The following is an 18295-nucleotide window of genomic DNA, read 5'->3' as shown; positions in this document are numbered from 1 at the left end:
AGGAGGAGGAGGAGGAGGAGGAGGAGGAGGAGGAAGGAAGGGGGGATGAGGTCCTGCTGAACTACATCTGGGGGAAAGAGCAGCAGCTGCAGCGACAGCAGTCCCTGACTGACAGACAACCAATCACATCGCACCACCCGCTGCTCTACAATGGCTACTCTCCCCAGCAACCCCCCTGCAGCCCCGCCCATCCAATGACTGTATGATCATTGTGATGATGAGGAAGGCATCACAATGATCCATATAATAACCATTGGCCATATAGAAAATGAAAGTAGAATTTAAAACGTGGTTATTTTAAAATAACACAATTTTATATAAAATTTAATCTGTAAAATCTCGATCATATGTTGCTCATTACAGCCACATGTCCACCTGTAATGTAAATAAAAATGTGGAGCTCCAGGCGACAGTTTGGCCAGACTTGATCTGCATTAAAAACTGTACAGAATAATTAATTATAACCGATAAGTTGGTGCGCATATAAACATGGAGGTTTCTGTGGCTATTTTATAACAGAGTGGTGCTGGTTGCACACATTAACCAGCTGATCTGCTGTGCATAACTGTGTCTTGACAGCGAATAACATCATTCTGATTTTTTTCAGGTGTTTTCTGGTGTGTTAAGATGTCTTCTGGTGTTTTTAGATGTTTTCTGGTGTTTTTTTTAGATATTTTCTGGTGTTTTCAGGTGTTCTTTAGCGGTGTGATGTAACAGGAAGTGTTTGGTATTTACCTTCCAGGGCGAGAGCCTTGTGGAGGCTCCTGGTGGCCTCCTCAAGCTGTGCGTCCTGGGTGGGGAGCATCTGTGGTGGTCGTGGGGGCAGCAGGTGGGGGTGGGGGTCGGGCTGGATGGTCGCCACAGGAGGATTGTGGGTATCGGCCTGGCTCTGCTGCACCGGCAGGAAGGGCCCGCAGGATTTGGTACGGGTCACTTTGACTCGTCGCTGGTCGCCTATGTGACCGCGGTAGGTGGGCGGGGCTACAGGGGGTTGCTGGGAGGAGTAGCCGTTGTAGAGCAGTGGGTGGTGCGATGTGATTGGCTGTCTGTTGGTCTGGGACTGCTGTCGCTGCAGTTGCTGCTGTTTCCCCCAGACGTAGTCCAGCAGGACCTCACTGTACCCCCCTCCTCTTCCTCCTCTTCCTCGCCCCGCACCCCCTCCCCTCCCTCCACCCTCGGTGAATCCATTATTCGTCCTCGTCCGTCCGTCTGCCAGCGTCTCTGAGCTCCTGTATGCTCCGGCGGCGTTCGTTCCTTTTACCCACAATCCCCCCTGCTGGCCCGGCCTCCCCCCCTCCTCCTCAGGTGAGGTGATGCGGTCCAGGAGGCCGTCGGAGCTGTTGCTGCGACGAGCTGCGGTGACCCTGACGCCGGCCTCCCCCGCTGCTCCCACATCAGAGGGGCCGGAGGAGGAGGAGCTGTCCTGGGAGTGAGGGGGGTGAGGTGGGGGAGGCTGGAGGGGGAGGGGGGGAGGCAGGGGGAGGGGCTTGTGGGTTTGAAGAGTCTCTGGATGCTCGGCCCTGAAAGATGAAGATGGATAGAAAATCATCAGCTGAGAGAAAAACTTACACTGAAGCAATGTTTGTTCAAAATGTTCTTCTACTTCTGAGCTCGTTTAAAGATTAGCCTAGCTTAGCATAAATGTACCTGTTGTGCAGTGAGTTCCTCTTGGTTTTGTTATGGTAGAAAACCTCCACTGGAGAATCAGCAGAGCCCAGCGGGGGGCGCCACTGAGACACGCCATCATCTGAGAGACAGACAGACAGACAGAAAGGTGATGTTAAAATATATCAGTGAGTTTTGAAATAAATCATTATAAATGTTATTGAGGTTCATTGGTGTAAATAATAATATTAGAGTTTTCACATTATTTGAACATGCAGCTCAGTTTCATATCAGTAATAAAAACCAAGACTTTGACTCTGGTTTAGATCAACAGTCAGACGTCTAAACTCATCTGTTGTAGTAAATAGAAGCAGTTTTTTGTTGCAGGACTCATTTGCCATGAATTTGGGTAATTTAAGACTTTCATCAAACTAAAAACCTTCCGGAAAGACAGTTTGAAGGAAATTTTACTTGAAAAGTGAACAAAAAGTGTAATAAAACATCAGACTTCCTGTAGAATGAAATGTGAGTTCAGTGCAGACCTGAATCAGATCAAACTGCTTCTTAAAACAACAGTCAGGAGCCCAAAATGAACATTGAAACATGTTTTTTTTGCTGTAATCATTCCTCAGGACGCAACACACTTCTGCTGACTCATCGTTTCTCTAGTCAAACTAACTCTTAACTAAACTAACTCCTCACTGCTGGATATCTCCCTGAACGTTGCTAGTAAAACACAAATAATGAGCCATTTGTCACTCGGTTTTGTCATTGTGTGCCATTAGTTGTTACCATGGAAACACTGCTCTTAGCTTTGAGTTAGTCTGGGGGTCACAGCTGAGAAAAAAAGGATCCACTGCGGAAGGTTACATTACCCATGTTGGAGTGCTTTATCGGATGATGTGGCTCAATATTAATTGAGGAAGACTCTGTGTTTTAAGACTGATGACTCCATATTAAATATCCTCAGCCACATTTTCTTGGAAATATAAAATTAAATGAGCAACTTCCCATTTTACAATCAATTGCCAAAACCTCACCCAAACCCAACTGGTCAAGGCAGATGGCCGCCCACCAAGAGTCCGGTTCTGCTTGAGGTTTCTTCCCGTTAAAGGGGGAGTTTTTCCTCGCCGCTGTCACCATGTGTTTGCTCATAGGGGAATGTTGGGTCTCTGTAAATGAAACAGTACGTTCTATCTCTATGTGAAAAGGGCCCTGAGATAACTTCTGCTGTGTTTTGGCGCTATATAAATAAAACTGACTTGACTCGACTTGAATTGCATTTGAGTGCGTGGATTGCAAATCCAAGGGCACAGTTTACAATTCTGTGGGCATGGACTCGTAATTCGAGAGCACAGTTTATAAACCGTGCGCACAGATTTCTAAACCAAAAGTATAGATTTACACATGGATCTTTCTTCCTTTCTCTGCTGAACCCATTAGGGCTCAACACAGTCTTTATTTTTGTGAAACTGTGTAACTTGCTTTAGACCAGCAGCCCCTCTCAGACAAAACTGAGACAATTTGGAGGATCAAATCAAGCTCTCAGTTTTGGAAATACAGTTCCCATAATGCTTTGGGGGCTATAAACAGGAAATGTAACATTGCCATGGAGTTAGCTGTGAGCTACAACTTGAGCCCCTCTTTTAGCTGATATTTATTTACATTTTGTCAAATTGGCACCATTAAAAGTCTGCTGAATTAGCTGTTAGCAGTTCCTGTTTGCAGTGTAGCCATGAATGAACAGGCAATTATCACTGCATTACTTTGAAACTGAAGAAAACTTAAAAATGTGATGATTCTCAGGCAAGTTCTGAAGTTGTAGAGTGTGTCTGATGAAACTGGCTTTTATTTTTTTTTATCTGGCTTTTATTTCTTATGCACCCACGTTCAGTTTGACCTCCTAATAAAATGCTTCAGATCATCAGAATAAACTGTTGATCGTTTGAACCATGTTTCCAACCCATCAGACTTCTTTTTTGTGATGTCACTGTGATGTCACCATGTTCCCAGACCTCTGATTTCTACTTGGCGAGTGCAGTGTTTTTATTACTGATTATTTAAATCAGTAATAATCAAGTTTTGCTTTGAGGGTTAGAAGCTGAAATGTTGTTTTCAGCCAGCAGGGGGAGCTGTGTGTGTGTGTGTGTGTGTGTGTGTGCGTATGCGTGTGTGTGTGTGTGTGTGTGTGTGTTACCATTGTCGTGTCCTGTTGAGTCTGATGTCGAGCTGCTCTCTGACCTCACTGTGTCGTCTGGAAACAAACACACGGAGTCAGATAAAGGCAGGAAGAAGCAGGTTTCCTCGTCTTCCTGAAACAATGGCTTCTCATCTACTGCCAGTAATATGTGTGTGTGTGTGTGTGTGTGTGTGTGTGTGTGTGTGTGTGTGTGTGTGTGTGTGTGTGTGTGTGTGTGTGTGTGAGGGTGGGTGGGTGGGTGTTTGGGTCTGTCATAGGCTACTTTTGGGGACTAAAGACCAGTTGTCCAATTGAGGACAAAAGCTGTGTCCCCAATTAGGAAAAAACTGATTTTTGGGTCAGTGGGTAAGATTAGGGTTAGGGTACATATATATATATATATAATGTCCCCAAAAGTGACCTAGGACAACGTGTGTGTGTGTGTGTGTGTGTGTTACCTGTGTGGCAGCCTCTGTGTACAGTCCTCTTGCCGTGGTGTGTGTGCGTCTGTGTGTGCGTGTTGTGTTCAGGGTCGCTGTGTTTCCTCAGAGCTCCGCTGAATAAAGTTTTCTTCGGTTTTGAACGCTGAGAATCCTCCTCCTACACACACACACACACACACACACACACACACACACACACACACACACACACACACACACACACACACACAGACACACACACACACACACATTTAATAATCTGTGTCAAAGTGAATCTGGCAGAAAGATCTCAAATGTCTCACCGATTACAAAGAAAAGCAGTGTGTGGCATCATGTGCAGCTCTTATTTAATATTATTTAACATTTTGTGTTCAGTTATGAATGATTTATGTTGGGAAAGCTGAAAACAGAAATGTACATTCTTACGTACAATGTGGAAATGCTCCACAGCCGCTAAAAATCTAGAAATGTCGGTTTCTAGCCAGGTTTCCATCCAAATTTTGAGAAAATGACCCGTATAGAATGTAGTGAATGCTTGTTTCCATCCACTGATGTTGTGTGAATGTTAGGAGATAAACAGCTGGTGGCAGTAATTCTGCAGTCAGTGCCATCAAACTATTGCAGAAGAGGACACGACGTCATTAAAAGAAAGACAGTTAAAGCTCAAACGATGGTAAACCATGTGGAAAACGTGCAGGAAATATGACATTTCTGTTTGTTTCATGTATTAATGTGAGGAAGGTTACAGTCTCCTCATCATCGCTCCACACAGATCTGATGTTTTCAGCTCTTCAGTAAGTTATTCACTAAGTCTTTTTATATTTGCTTTTTATCCACACGACAACTTTTACACCTCTGCTAAGCGTGAAAATCTTTTTGCAAGATTTTGAGACTTTTTTTTTTTTTTTAATTTTAGCAATGCCATTCAGGTATTTTTATGTGCAAATTGAATATGCAAATAAAAACGGGTGGATGGAAACAAACTTATTGCTTACTGTAATAACAGTGGGGGGCATCCTTACAGCACAGAGATTATTAGAAATTATTATTAGTTTGTTATTTTTATTTCTGTGTCATGCCAAACGTCTGGCCCATCCCACATGGGATTACAAGACTCCACTATTTTACAAAACATGCATCTTCCAGTAATACATTCACAAAGCATATATAGAGGCACAGTAAAGGCGTTTTTTTCTCTTCTCACAGGCTAATTTATATGTTTCATATGTGAACAGCCGACTCAGTTTCATCCATATTTACAAAATCAATATCTATTTTTATTTTACCAAACAAAGCATTGTGCAGTTCCCAGTAAAAATGACAGTAGAAAACAACATGGAATCAAAAAATAAATTAAATTTCTATATCATTTAGACAGCACACTGAACAAATCCACTTTTCTTGATTAACAAACCATCCAGTTTCAACTATTAGTGGTAAAATATCAGATCTCTGCTCGGCACATAGAGATTTCTGCTGTTTAGACAAAATATATACAACATAATTCTCAGTACTACATTAATTTTTTATCATCCTAAATATACGTAGTTTTGGTTTAGTCCATATGTCATCAGCTCACTGACCTTTGCTCTGAGCAAACAGTTCCAGTTCTCTCAGCCTGATGAATTCAGTCCGCCGCTGCCAGCTAACAGGGACGCAATCCTACCATCCAACCTCTTACAGACCATTTCGCCTGCCCTCAACCCTGCAGTCACACACATCATCAATTCCTCGCTTACAACGACTGTGTTCCCCGCTGCATTTAAGCAATCTCGTGTCACCCTGCTGCTCAAGAAACCCACACTCAACCCAGCTCAGTTTGAAAGCTGCCGGTCGGTCATCAACTCTATTGCTGCTAGATCTGTCAGCTGCCTTTGATACTGTTAACCACCAAATCCTCCTCTCCACACTCACTGAGCTTGGTATCTCAGGATCTGCCCTCCGGTGGTTCATGTGCTGCCTCTCAGGGAGATCTTTTACAGTATCTTGGAGGCGGCAGTGTCTAAACTGTTTGGCTTATCCACAGGGGTTCCTCAAGGGTCAGTGCTGGGTCCCCTTCTCTTCTCAATAAACAGAACACCACCTCACTTGGTGCGATCATCCGCTCCCATGCTTTCTCATACCATTGCCATACTGACGATACCCAGCTCTTCCTATCATTCCTGCCGGAAGACTCGGCTCAGATCTCGTCATGCCTTGCCGATATCTTTGCATGGATCAAGGAACGCCACCTTCAGCTTAACCTCTCTAAGACTGAGCTCCTTGTCATCCCAGCTGGTCCCTCTATAAAACAACAGATCAATATCCAGCTCGAATCAACCCAACTCATGGCTACAAAGTCTGCCTGACACTTGGGTGTCATGATTGATGACCAACTAACCTTTAAGGTTCTTGTGGCCTTGATTGCTCGGTTGTGACGATTTGCCCTCTACAACATCAGGAAGATCAGACCTACCTGTCTGAGCATGCAGCACAACTTCTGCTACAGGCTCTCATAATAGCATGCACTGCAACTCCTTACTGGCAGGCCTCCCCGCATGTACATTCGAACCTCTGCAGATGATCCAGAACAAGGCGGCGCATCTGGTCTTCAACCAGCCCAAAACAGTACATCACCCCACTGTTCATACCCCTCCACTGGCTCCCAGTTGCTGCCCGCATCAAATTCAAAACCTTGACATTCGCTTACAAAACAGCAACTAAAATGGCTCCCACCAACCTGAACTCCCTCATTCAGGTGTACGCTCCCTCCTGCTCACTACACTCTGCCAATAAAAGCAAAACCTGGTACCACCATCACAACAGGGCCTTAAGTCACTCGCTAGACTCTCCGGTGGTGGAACGAGTTACCAAACTCCATTTGATCCACAGAGTCCCTTTAAATCTGTAAGAAAAGCTAAAGACCCAGCTCTTTTGCAAACACCTCCGCACCTAATGGACTTATAATAATAATAATAATAATAAAAATGATTATCTGCTTCTATGCACTCTATACATTGCCTCAGTGCACTGCCTGTTGGCACCTTCGTCCAATCAGACTTGAACTTACTCGCATTGTTCTCTCCTGACTAGATCCCTGCTTGTGTTGTATCAACTCTCATGTTACATTACTTTGGATAAAAGCGTCTGCTAAATGAAATTGTAACACTGTAACAAACAAAAATATTGAGTTTCTCATTATTTAAAAAAAGCCTCACCAAACGCAGAGCTGCAGAATAATGTGCACACATATTTTGACCAAGAGCCAATAGTTTGTTTATCCCAGATAAATATCTGTCTTGTCAGTCTGCTTTCTTCCATATCAAGCAACCGTGTCCATAACTGAGCTACACATATCTTCCAATGAGTCTCACATGGTTCCCATCTCATGTCCCCCACTGCCAAATCTATTAATAAGAACTATTTTATACCACTCGAAAAATAGAACTGCTCCACAAATAAAAGTGGATTCCTTTAATAACAGACATGGCCTTATATGAATGTTTGCAGCTCGGTTTAAAGATGTTTGTGGCAGAAATTTGGAAGCATTTCTTTGGTAATATTGATTTATTTTAATTTATCTAAGTCAACTTCATGGATTTCAGTTTAATTGATCTGATTGAACTGGACGTGATTCAGTTCAGTCTGACTGATTCTTTTTGACTTGATGACATCACAAACCTGACGTGACTTTAATTAATCTGACTTGTTAATAAGAAATGATGACTCAGCTTTTTTTTTTTATTCTGTTGTCAGAATTTCAGTCAGCACAAAGATCTACATCAGCTCCTCACCTCGGCTCTACACTTCCTGTTTCCTGTGCGGGACGTCCCACCTCTGCGACGGACACAGGGGGGTTTCTCTCCCGCCTCCAGGGGGAAATCACTGGGCACCGCACCTGTCAGTTCCTGACCAATGAGAACACAGGAAAATTCACTTTAATAATACATCATTACCTTAATTTTGCAGAAGCTTCAGACCAAAGAGCCTTCAGGTGTTTTCACAAACTCTGCTGCATTTTGGCTGATGTGAAAGCTGTCAATCAAACTCTGGTGCAGACCAAGACCACATGAAAAGGTGGGTCTTGTGATGACCAGACAGGACCAGGACTGCAAGTAGACATTCGACCAATCACGATTCTTCTCTGAACTATGACATCACTCACCGCCTCCTGCAAACAGATGCGTCTCAGCTCAGCCAATCGTGTGCTTAGCAGCGCCTGCAGGCTCCGCCTCCTCTCCTGCAGCTCTGCCATTCGCTCCCTCTGCTTCCTGTCTGGACAGGTGAGCGGGTCTGCACACACACACACACACACACAGGTAACACTGAGTCATCATGCTGTAACCTCCGCAGGTTACGTCTCTGACATAATAAACATCATGCTGTTTGTTCTCACCAGGTGCTGAGATGAGTTGACCTTTGACCTCCATGGCTTGTGTTTCCCATGTGACCCCGCCTCCTCCGTCCTCACTGCTCGACTCCTGCTCTCCGCCCCACACACACTCACTCACCTGCAGAACAGCGCAGAGATTTACTAAACACATCCGTAATTACTGTCAGATGTAAACGAGCCGCAGTTCATCCAATCTGCATAAAGTGCAGCTAAATTAGACCTGATGCAACAGAAAGACATTAAAGGACGGTTCACAATTTTAAAGTCTGTCTTAAAAACACTGACGCATGTTTTTCTTGCTGTAATCATTCCTCCTGTTCATACTGACCATTAGAAGATCCCTTCATAATGCACTTTAATGTCTTTAAAAGTTTATCTGAAGCTAATATGAAGCTTCAGCATCCAAATGAGTCAAATCAAGTAGATATCTTTCAACGTTACAGTCTTTTTAGTGGCAAAGTCCCTCTTTTTGTTACTATACTTCCACCTGCAGCTCAACAGGGAAACACTGTCCGAGGAAACACAAAGAGGAGAATTTGATGCTAAAAAGACTGTAAATGTGTCAGATATCCACTTGATATGACTAACTCAGACTGCTGAAGACTCATATAAGCTTCACATCAGCTTTTAAATGACTGTGTGGACACACTGTGGATTTTATCCTCCATCACTTCCATTGAAAGCACATTTGAAGGATCTTTTAATATCCAGTATGAACAGGAGGAATGATTACAGCGAGGAAAACCTCTTTCACTGTTACTATGGACACCTGACTGCTGCAAAACTTGAGGTGAATGTTTGTATAAATGCTGCCTGTAAGTCAAAAGTCAGGGCTTTAATCGGCTTTTAACGCTTCATTTGCAATGTTTTTTTTTACTTTGCTGATGAGATGATGTTGGCTCAACCGCATTCTGGCCCGAACATGTACGGATGTATTTGAGAAGTTAACGTTTCGTGTGAAGAATGAGAAAAAGAAGTGAAATCTGATGTTTGTTTACATAGCTCCCAGAGCTGCTGTAAGCTTACTGAAGCTGACCAATCAGAGCAGAGTGGGCTCATCAGGAGGCGGGCCTTAAAGAGACAGGAGCTAAATCAGCCTGTTTCAGACAGAGGCTGAACTGAGGGGCTGCATAAAGGACCAGTAGAAGATAAATAAGGAGTTTTTTTTTAAATGAGCCTCAGATTAAAAAATATAGATCTGGAAATGTGAATGTTATGTGTCCTTTAAGGTCGGTTCTTTATTCGGTTCTTAAAGAAACATGCAGAGAGTGACGACAGTTATATTATATACTGATATACAATGACTATGCTGGTTACTGTGCAATAAAAATAAATGACAGTAACTATCCAAACACCTGTTCAGGAGGCATAAACATGCAGAAATGTGATATTTTCAAATGTATTGTCTGCAGCTTCCCATCCACTGCTGCTTTGTTGTAACCATAGCGCGATTGTTAGTCTAACGGCAAACTGTAATGAACAAACTAAAACAAAGGCTGATTGTATGTAGCTTAACTGTTTCGCCATGCGTCTTAAATTTGAGCAGATTCTTGTGGGCACCGAAACAACCAGGAACAATGAGGAACATAAACATGCCTGTGTGTGTTTCTCACCTTGTAACTGGGTTCATAAGAGCTCCAGTAGTTCACTCCTGTGGCCATCCAACAGCCTGAACACCGACCACAGGACTGCTTCACCGACTGGTTTACCGACTGCTTTACTGGTTGGCTGTTTACTGGTTAGCTGGTTGGTTGGTAAGCTGGGTTAGCTGTTAGCTGTCTGGCCTGTGGGTGGAGTTAAACAGTCTTCAGGGCATCTGACCTGAGAAGAGAACAGAAGAAGAAGAGGATGAAGAGGAGTGTGGATCACTCTTCCTCAACAGAAGAGAAGTCAAAGGGACAATTATGATAAAGATCATGTGACCTGTGACAGACTTACAGTCAAACACAAAGAGTGAGAAAGGCCAAGATTTAATACTTTAGAGGAAAAACGTAGAGAGAACAGAGTGCTGAGAACACACACACACACACACACACACACACACACACACACACACACACACACACACACACACACACACACACACAGCAGGTTTATCTGTGTAAGACTGTAGACAAAACAGCTCTGACAGAGAAACCGTTATCTGCAAACAAACACGAGAACTGTGTTTCTTCTTCTGCTGTAAATGTTATGAAATGTGACAGGAGTGGTTGCTGAGCTCGAGCGTCTGCTCCAATGGAAATAAAATAAAATAAAGAGAGAACATGAATGAATACCAGTGGTTGAAAGTAAGTACATTTAGTTATAATTTTGAGGTACTTGTTCTTTACTTAAAGTATTTTTCATACTTTATACTTCTTACTCCACTACATTTATGGTAACTTTTGTTACTTGTTATTTTGCAGATTCAGATCAATAATACGGACTATAATCAACAAATACATTATGAAGTATTATCACAGGTTAAGATTACTTTGAATGAATTTCCCCCTGGGATCAATTAAGTCTTATCTTAATAATTATCCAATTATCCAATAATAATCTAAGTAAATAACTTTTGCTTTTTGTTTGAACACACACCCTCTTCCAGAACCAAAAACAACCCTTGATTACTGTCTGATTTTATTTCTAGTCCTTTACTTTGTTTTATTGATTTAATTTATTTGATTGAATCTGTGTTATGTGTTTATGGGTGGAGACTGAGTTACATAATGACATGAAACTGCTGCAGTGATTATTTTCCTGTGGACTTAGTGGAAGAGTAGCGGTGGACAGCTGATGGAGATCCAAATCGATCAATAAATCATCGATAAATTAGACTCCTCCGGAAGCACGTGACCCCTGACCTTTGACCTCTGTCCTCTCTGAAAACCTTGACACAGACTTGGGGAGAACAAAATGTCCTCTGACTTCAGGACAACAGACTGAGAGTCCCTGAGAACAGGAAGTAGAGCTGAACAGGAAACAGGAAGAGGAAATGAGCGATAAAAAAGGAAAAGGGAGAGAGAGAGAGCGAGAGAGAGAGAGAGAGAGAGGACCTAAAGGAGGGACCTGTAGAAATAAAGCAGCTGAGGAGACACAGCATGTGAACAAGATGATAAGCAACAAACAAGTGACAGATTTAGAGCAGAGGCTTTCTGCTTTCTGTAGAGTTTACATGACAACAACAGTGACAACAACAACAACAACAACAACAACAACAGCAACAACAGCAACAACAAAACTGCTGCACAGAGTAGAGAACATCATGTGTTTTCTTCTGGAGGGACTAACTTTCCCACCACACAGAGCCTCACTGGGCAGCTTCATCATCATTTTATAAAAGCTCAGTATTTCCTTAAAACACTGAAACGCCGAGCTGACGTTTTAAGATTTACACACTCTGGAGGAAGAAATCTGTTAGTCTAGATGGAGGCTGAAACTGAGAAAAAGACTTTTGCTAATTTACTTAGTCAAGTCAAGTTTATTTATAGAGCACATTTCCTACGACAGGCGTAGACTCAAAGTGCTTCAAGATAAAAAGCAAAAAAAGGAAATAGGCAAAAATCATACTTGACAAAAACATACAGACATAAGATAAGAAGGTAATACAATAAAAAGGGAATAAGATAAGGATTATATTACTACTACTACTACTACTAGTAGTAGTAATAATAATAATACTGATTCTCAAATCTGTGAACCACATTTTAAACCTAACTAAAAGCTTGTGAAAAAAGATTTGTGTTTTTAGTCTTCTTTTAAAAGAAGACAGTGTTGGAGCAGACCTCGGTTCATGTGATAGAGAATTCCAGAGATTAGGAGCGTAATGACTGAAGGCATCATGAGCTGATTTAGAGTTTAGGTATAGTGAGGAGACCTTTGTTTGATGATCTAAGGGGGATCTGTCTGGTGTGTACTCAGTGAGCATGTCAGCAATGTAGGAAGGAGCCGTTCATAGATTTAAAGCAATAAGAAGTATTTTTTAAATCAAGTCTTTGTTTAACTGGGAGCCAGTGAAGAGAAAATGGGAGTGATGTGTTCAAACCTGTTGGTTTTTAGTTAATACTCTGGCTGCAGCTTTCCGAATGAGCTGGAGTTTATTTAACACCTGCTTTGTCAGTCCAGCAAAAAGTGAATTACAGTAATTAAGTCTATTAGAAATAAACACATGAACCAGATTTTCAGAGTCTGACTGTGACAGGAAGTATCTAACTTTAGATCTATTTTTGAGATGAAAGAAGGCAGCCTTGGAGGTATTAGATATGTGCTTCTGGAAGTTAAGATCAGCACCCAAAATTACACACAAGTGTTTGGCATGCTTACAAGGTTTTACCGACAGGGGAGTTAACAAAGAGTGGAGCTGGTGCTTCAAAGCCTTCAGACCTACTAAAAAAAAGAGTCTCTGTTTTGTCCTCATTTAGCTGTAAAATTTGATATCTACAATGCACTGGATGAGGTCATTCATTGGTCTAAGGTTGTTGGTAGAGACAGATATGTATAACGGTGTGTCATCAGCATAGGAGTGAAATATTCTATTACTGAACGATGGACCCAAGTGGGAGCATATACAAATTAAACAGCAGTGAACCAAGAATCGACCCTTGTGGGACTCCCTGGGGAATGCCGACTTCAACTGATTCAAACTTTCCAACAAAAACAGAAAAAGATCTTCCAGTAAGACGGGAAACAGTGTTCTAGGCACTGAAATAGAATTATATGGTCAACTATGTCGAAGGCTGCACTGAGGTCAAGAAGTACAAGAATAGAAACTTTATGGTTGTCTGAGATAATTTTAACATTATTAACAACTCTCAAAAAGATGCAGAAAAACTAGTTCACGCATTTGTTATTTCTAGGCTGGATTATTGCAATTCCTTATTATCAGGCTTCCTCAACAAGTCTCTAAAGACTCTCCAGCTGGTCCAGAATGCAGCTGCACGTGTACTGACAAAAACTAGGAAAAGAGATCACATTTCTCCCTGTAAAATCCAGAAAAGAATTTAAAATCCTTCTTCTCACCTACAAAGCCCTTAATGATCAGGCACCATCACATCTAAAAGAGCTCATAGTACCCTATTACCCCATTAGAAAACTGCACTCCCAGAATGCAGCTTACTGGTGGTTCCTACAGTCTCCAAAAGCAGAATGTGAGTCAGAGCCTTCAGCTATCAGGCTCCTCTCTACACCCTCTCTACGTTTAAGAGCAGGCTTAAAACTTTCCTTTTTAATAACGCTTATAGTTAAGGACAACCAAGCTCGCCTAGACTAGGCCTAGACTGCCGGGGGGACTTCCCATGATTCACTGAGCTCCTCTCTTCCTCTCCTCCTCCTCTCCATCTGTATGTATTCATGCACCATTAATGCATGTTATTAACTTGGCATCGTCCCCAGAATTTTGTGCTTTCTTGTTTTGCAGGTGACCTTTGGATGCTGACTGCCTGCTGTCCACTTGGTCCAGCTTGACACCCAATGCTACTACTATTATTATTAGTCATATTTCTATTATTATTGTTGTTGTTGTTGCTGTGCTTCTCTGTGTCTCTCTCCCCTCACCCCCTCTTTCTCTGTCAACACAACCGGTCAAGGCAGATGGCCGCCCAGCTAGAATCTAGTCCTGCTCGAAGTTTCTTCCTGTTAAAGGAGAGTTTCCTTGCTGCTGTCGCCAAGTGCTGCTCATGGGGGAATGTTGGATCTCTGTAAATTAAAGAGTCTAGAGCTTTTCTATGTGAAAAGTACCCTGAGAAAACTTCTGTTGTGTTTTGGCGCTATATAAATAAAACTGACTTGACTTGACTTGAAATCTGACCGGGGCGGTTTCTGTACTGTGGTTAACTCTGAAACCAGATTGGTCAATGTCAAACAAATTGTTATATAACAGATACATATGTAATTGTTGGTATACAATCTTTTTAAGATTTTTTCCTAGAAAAGGAAGGTTTGTGATTGGTCTGTAGTTCTTAAAAAAACACAATGGTGTTATAACAGCATGTTTGAGACTTGTGGGGAAGAGTTCAGCCAGTAGGAAGGCATTAACAATCTAAAGGACATCATCTACCAAAACAACTGAAAACATTTCTGAACAACTTAGTAGGCATTGGGTCAAGAGCACATATTGCATAACTTCACTGCTGCACCACTTCTTGTAGTTCACTATGTTGAATAAGAGCAAAGTTGGACAGAGCACGTGGGCACTGAATTAAGACAGCGGAAGAAGAGACGGCACACCCACCAACAGAGGAAGCCACAATATTATTCCTAAAATTGGAAATTTATATTTAAAGTATGAGGCAAAGTCATTAAATTTGTCTGAAGAGTGGTGCTCAGCAGGTATTTGTCTAAGAGGATTAACCAATTTATCAATTGTGCAAAACAGAGAATTTTCAGTATTAATTTGAGAAAAGTAGTGCTAGTGTAGATTTTTTCATTACTTTGTTATATTTACTGAGCATATTATAATAAACCTGCAATTTGGTCTTATGCCACTTGTGCTCAGATTTGCAGCAAAGTGCTTTTGTTTTACCAGAAATAAACTTAGTTTTTAGAGGTGCAATGTCATCCGTAATTGACCATATTGTCACACAAAGACAAGAAAGGCTAATTAAAATCAGAATATGACCAGATACACCTAACAGAATTAGTATATCTAGCATAAACCTTTCAGATGTGTCTGCACAAATGCAGCGTCTTTTGACAAATTTTAAGCCAGCTACATGTTTGGGCATCAAAGCACTTAGTGATTAGTTTATGTTTTCTGCAGCAGAGAAAGTGGTTGTTTTCTGATGGTAATGACGTGTTACTGCTTCCTGTTAGTACACACACACACACACACACACACACACACAAACACACACACCAAATGTTCTGACAAATGGCCTCCTCCTCTCCTCCCTTCTGTTATTTCGGCTCTCCCCCTCCTCCCCTCCACACATTCCTGTGTCCTGTTGGTTCGTGTTCAGACCTGCCGTCTGCAGCCTTCTGTCCTCCGCTTCACTTTTCAGACCTTCAGCAGCTCCAGCCTTCACTTCATTCATCAGCGGGCTGATTGATATAAACCCGATCGGTATCAGTTCAGCTGGTTCAGTATCTTTAAGGAAATGTCACATTTACAGTTAATTTGTTGGGGAGACTCAGATTTTTATCATCTGGCTGCAGAAAGCCTCAGATATGTGGACTAATTCGTTTATGGTTCATTTATCTGATCACATTATGTTTCAGACGGCTCTCAGGAGGTCTTTTGAGTTGTTTTTTTTTGCATATTTAACATTTTGAACCACAAAGCAAACTTTGTACAATTTTAGTTTTGTTTTTATTCACAAAATCTTCCCTTTATGATCATATTTTCTGTGATTTTACCTTCCTACGTGAGGGACTAAATATTGTTTCTTCAGTTCCAGATGTGTGATTCTATTATATGATACTAAATTTGTTATATAATAACAATAACAATAAAATAATCAAATATATTGTTTTTTAATCCGTAATAGGGTTGTGGGATGTTAACTGTATTTCTGTGAATCTGGGGGGTTTAATAACAGACTGTCAGTTGGTTGTTTGTTATAAAAACTTGATCTGATTCTAGTTTCTCCAACTGGAAGATTTGCTGCTTCACTCATGAACTGAATATTTAGGTTTTTTTTCAGACTCCTTTACTCTCCCCTCAGGTAGTGCAGGTCTGTGATTGGGCAGCTGATAAAATCCATGCAGGTAATGTGCAGCTGCTCAGTCATCACATTTCTCTGCAAAACAACAAAAATATTTTTTAAACCACATCTTTTAGGTCAGTCCTCCAGTGATTCAGTGTGTTGGGATGATGACATGTTTACCAAAGTGAACATTATATCCTCAGGATTTTTGTTTAGTGACATTTTGCAGTTAGGAAAGATCATGATTTGGGTTAAAATTATCACTTTGTTGAGGTCAGAGAAACGTGGTGTGGGTTAAAGTTACTACTTCCTTAAAGTTACGCCACCTTCGTCATCATGGCTACAATAATAACCACAGGGTTAAGGTTAGGGGACGATTATAGTTACAGTATTTAAAAAACTGTCCCGACTTGTGGCTGGAAACAGGACAGCAGACTCCTGTGGCAAAATCCAGTGTTAGTTTAATGCTTCCATCCACCCTCCTCCTCTGAATGAGGAAATATGTCCATATATACACTCACTGGCCACTTTATAACATCTTGCCAACACCAGGTCGGATCCCCTTTTTGCCCTCAGAACTGCCTTGATTCTTTGTGGCATAAATTCAACAAGTTGCTGGAAACATTTCTCAGAGATTTCGGTCCATGATTGACATGATAGCGTCATGCAGTTGCTGCAGATTTGTCGGCTGCACATCCATGATGCTAATCTCCCATTCCACCACATCCCCAAAGGTGCTCCACTGGATAGAGATCTGGTGACTGTGGAGGTCATTTGAGTACAGTGAACTCATTGTCATGTTCAAGAAACTAGTTTGAGATGAGTTTTGCTTTCTGACATGGCGTGTTATACTGCTGGAAGTAGCTACAAGGAGATGGTTACACATGGTCAGCAACAGTAATCAGGTAGGTATGTGGCTTTTAAACGATGATCAATTGCTATTAAAGGGCCCAAAGTGCCACCATTACACCACCACCAGCCTGAACCGTAGATACAAGGCAGGATGGATCCAAATCTGCCAAGTCACAGTAGAAATCGAGACTTTTCAGACAAGGCAATGTTTCTCCGGTCTTCTACTGTCCAATTTTGGTGAACTTGTGAGAATTGTAGCCTCAGTTTCCTGTTCTTAGCTGACAGAAGTGACACCTGCTGTAGTCTAATGTTGCTGTAGCCCATCTGCTTCAAGGTTTTACATGTCAGAGATCCTCTCCTGCACACCTCGGTTGTAACGAGCGGTTATTTGAGTTACTGCTGCCTTTCTATCAGCTCGAACCAGTCTGGCCATTCTCCTCTGACCTCTGTCGTCAACAAGGCATTTTCATCCAGAGGACTGCTGCTCACTGGATATTTTCCTTTTTTGGATTATTCTCTGTAAACCAGAGATTGTTGTGTATGAAAATCCCAGTAGATCAGCATTTTCTGAAATACTCAAACCAGCCGGTCTGGCAACAACAACCACGCCGCATTCACAGTCAATTAAATCACCTTTCTTCCCCTTTCTGATGCTCGGTTTGAACTTCATGTGTACATGCTTAAATGAATTGCTGCCGCGTGATTGGCTGATTTGATTTTTGGATTAACGAGCAGTTGAACAGGTGTCCCTGATAAAGTGGCCGGTGATGTATATGCAATACATCATCTGAACTGTACTACGGCTGCTAGATGGCATCTGTCATTCAAACTTAACTATAGGTTGTTTTTGGGCAACTGATATTATGACCTATTGTGTCATTTTTCTCATTAGTCTCATTTATTTCTATTGAAGTAGCTAGTGTTCCAGTTATTCAGTGTCTCTTCTATAAACTAGTTGGACATTAAAATCTGAGCAGGAGAGGTGGATAAAACACTGGATCCTACATTACCCATAATGCACCTGGATAGTGTTTTTTCATTATAGCCTTCCTGCCTCCATCACCACTTTGCAATGCAGACGTTTTGTTAGAAATGTATGTAATCTCAACCCTCCTACTCTGTACTGAACACACAGAGACAGAAGAAGATGATGAAGAGGATTTACAAAAATGTTGAACTATCCCTTTAAAATTCATTCATTGTTATGCGACATGAAATC

General features: G+C 41.8%; 1 protein-coding gene across 4 annotated transcripts in view; it reads right to left on the bottom strand.

Moving 5' to 3' along the window:
* The window catches only part of ccdc120a (coiled-coil domain containing 120a), a 45793-nt gene that overhangs the window by 3107 nt on the left and 24391 nt on the right, over positions 1–18295 (bottom strand). For 3 of the 4 annotated variants that reach the window (XM_042410322.1, XM_042410323.1, XM_042410321.1), the window contains exons 2-9: positions 10213–10420; positions 8603–8717; positions 8372–8499; positions 8001–8114; positions 4243–4384; positions 3803–3859; positions 1648–1747; positions 736–1520 (exon numbers count right to left, since the gene is read on the bottom strand). In XM_042410322.1, coding sequence (XP_042266256.1) covers positions 736–1520; positions 1648–1747; positions 3803–3859; positions 4243–4384; positions 8001–8114; positions 8372–8499; positions 8603–8717; positions 10213–10260 — 1489 coding nt within the window. In that variant the 5' untranslated portion in view covers positions 10261–10420. Of the gene's footprint in view, positions 1–735; positions 1521–1647; positions 1748–3802; positions 3860–4242; positions 4385–8000; positions 8115–8371; positions 8500–8602; positions 8718–10212; positions 10421–11445; positions 11552–18295 lie in introns of those variants that run through there. The other variant, XM_042410324.1, reaches the window with a different exon arrangement.

Source organism: Thunnus maccoyii, chromosome 4 (genome assembly GCF_910596095.1).
Source record: "Thunnus maccoyii chromosome 4, fThuMac1.1, whole genome shotgun sequence".
Taxonomy (NCBI): Eukaryota; Metazoa; Chordata; class Actinopteri; order Scombriformes; family Scombridae; genus Thunnus; species Thunnus maccoyii.
The sequence above is the reverse complement of the archived record's forward strand: the minus strand, read 5'-3'. Positions and strand labels throughout refer to the sequence as shown.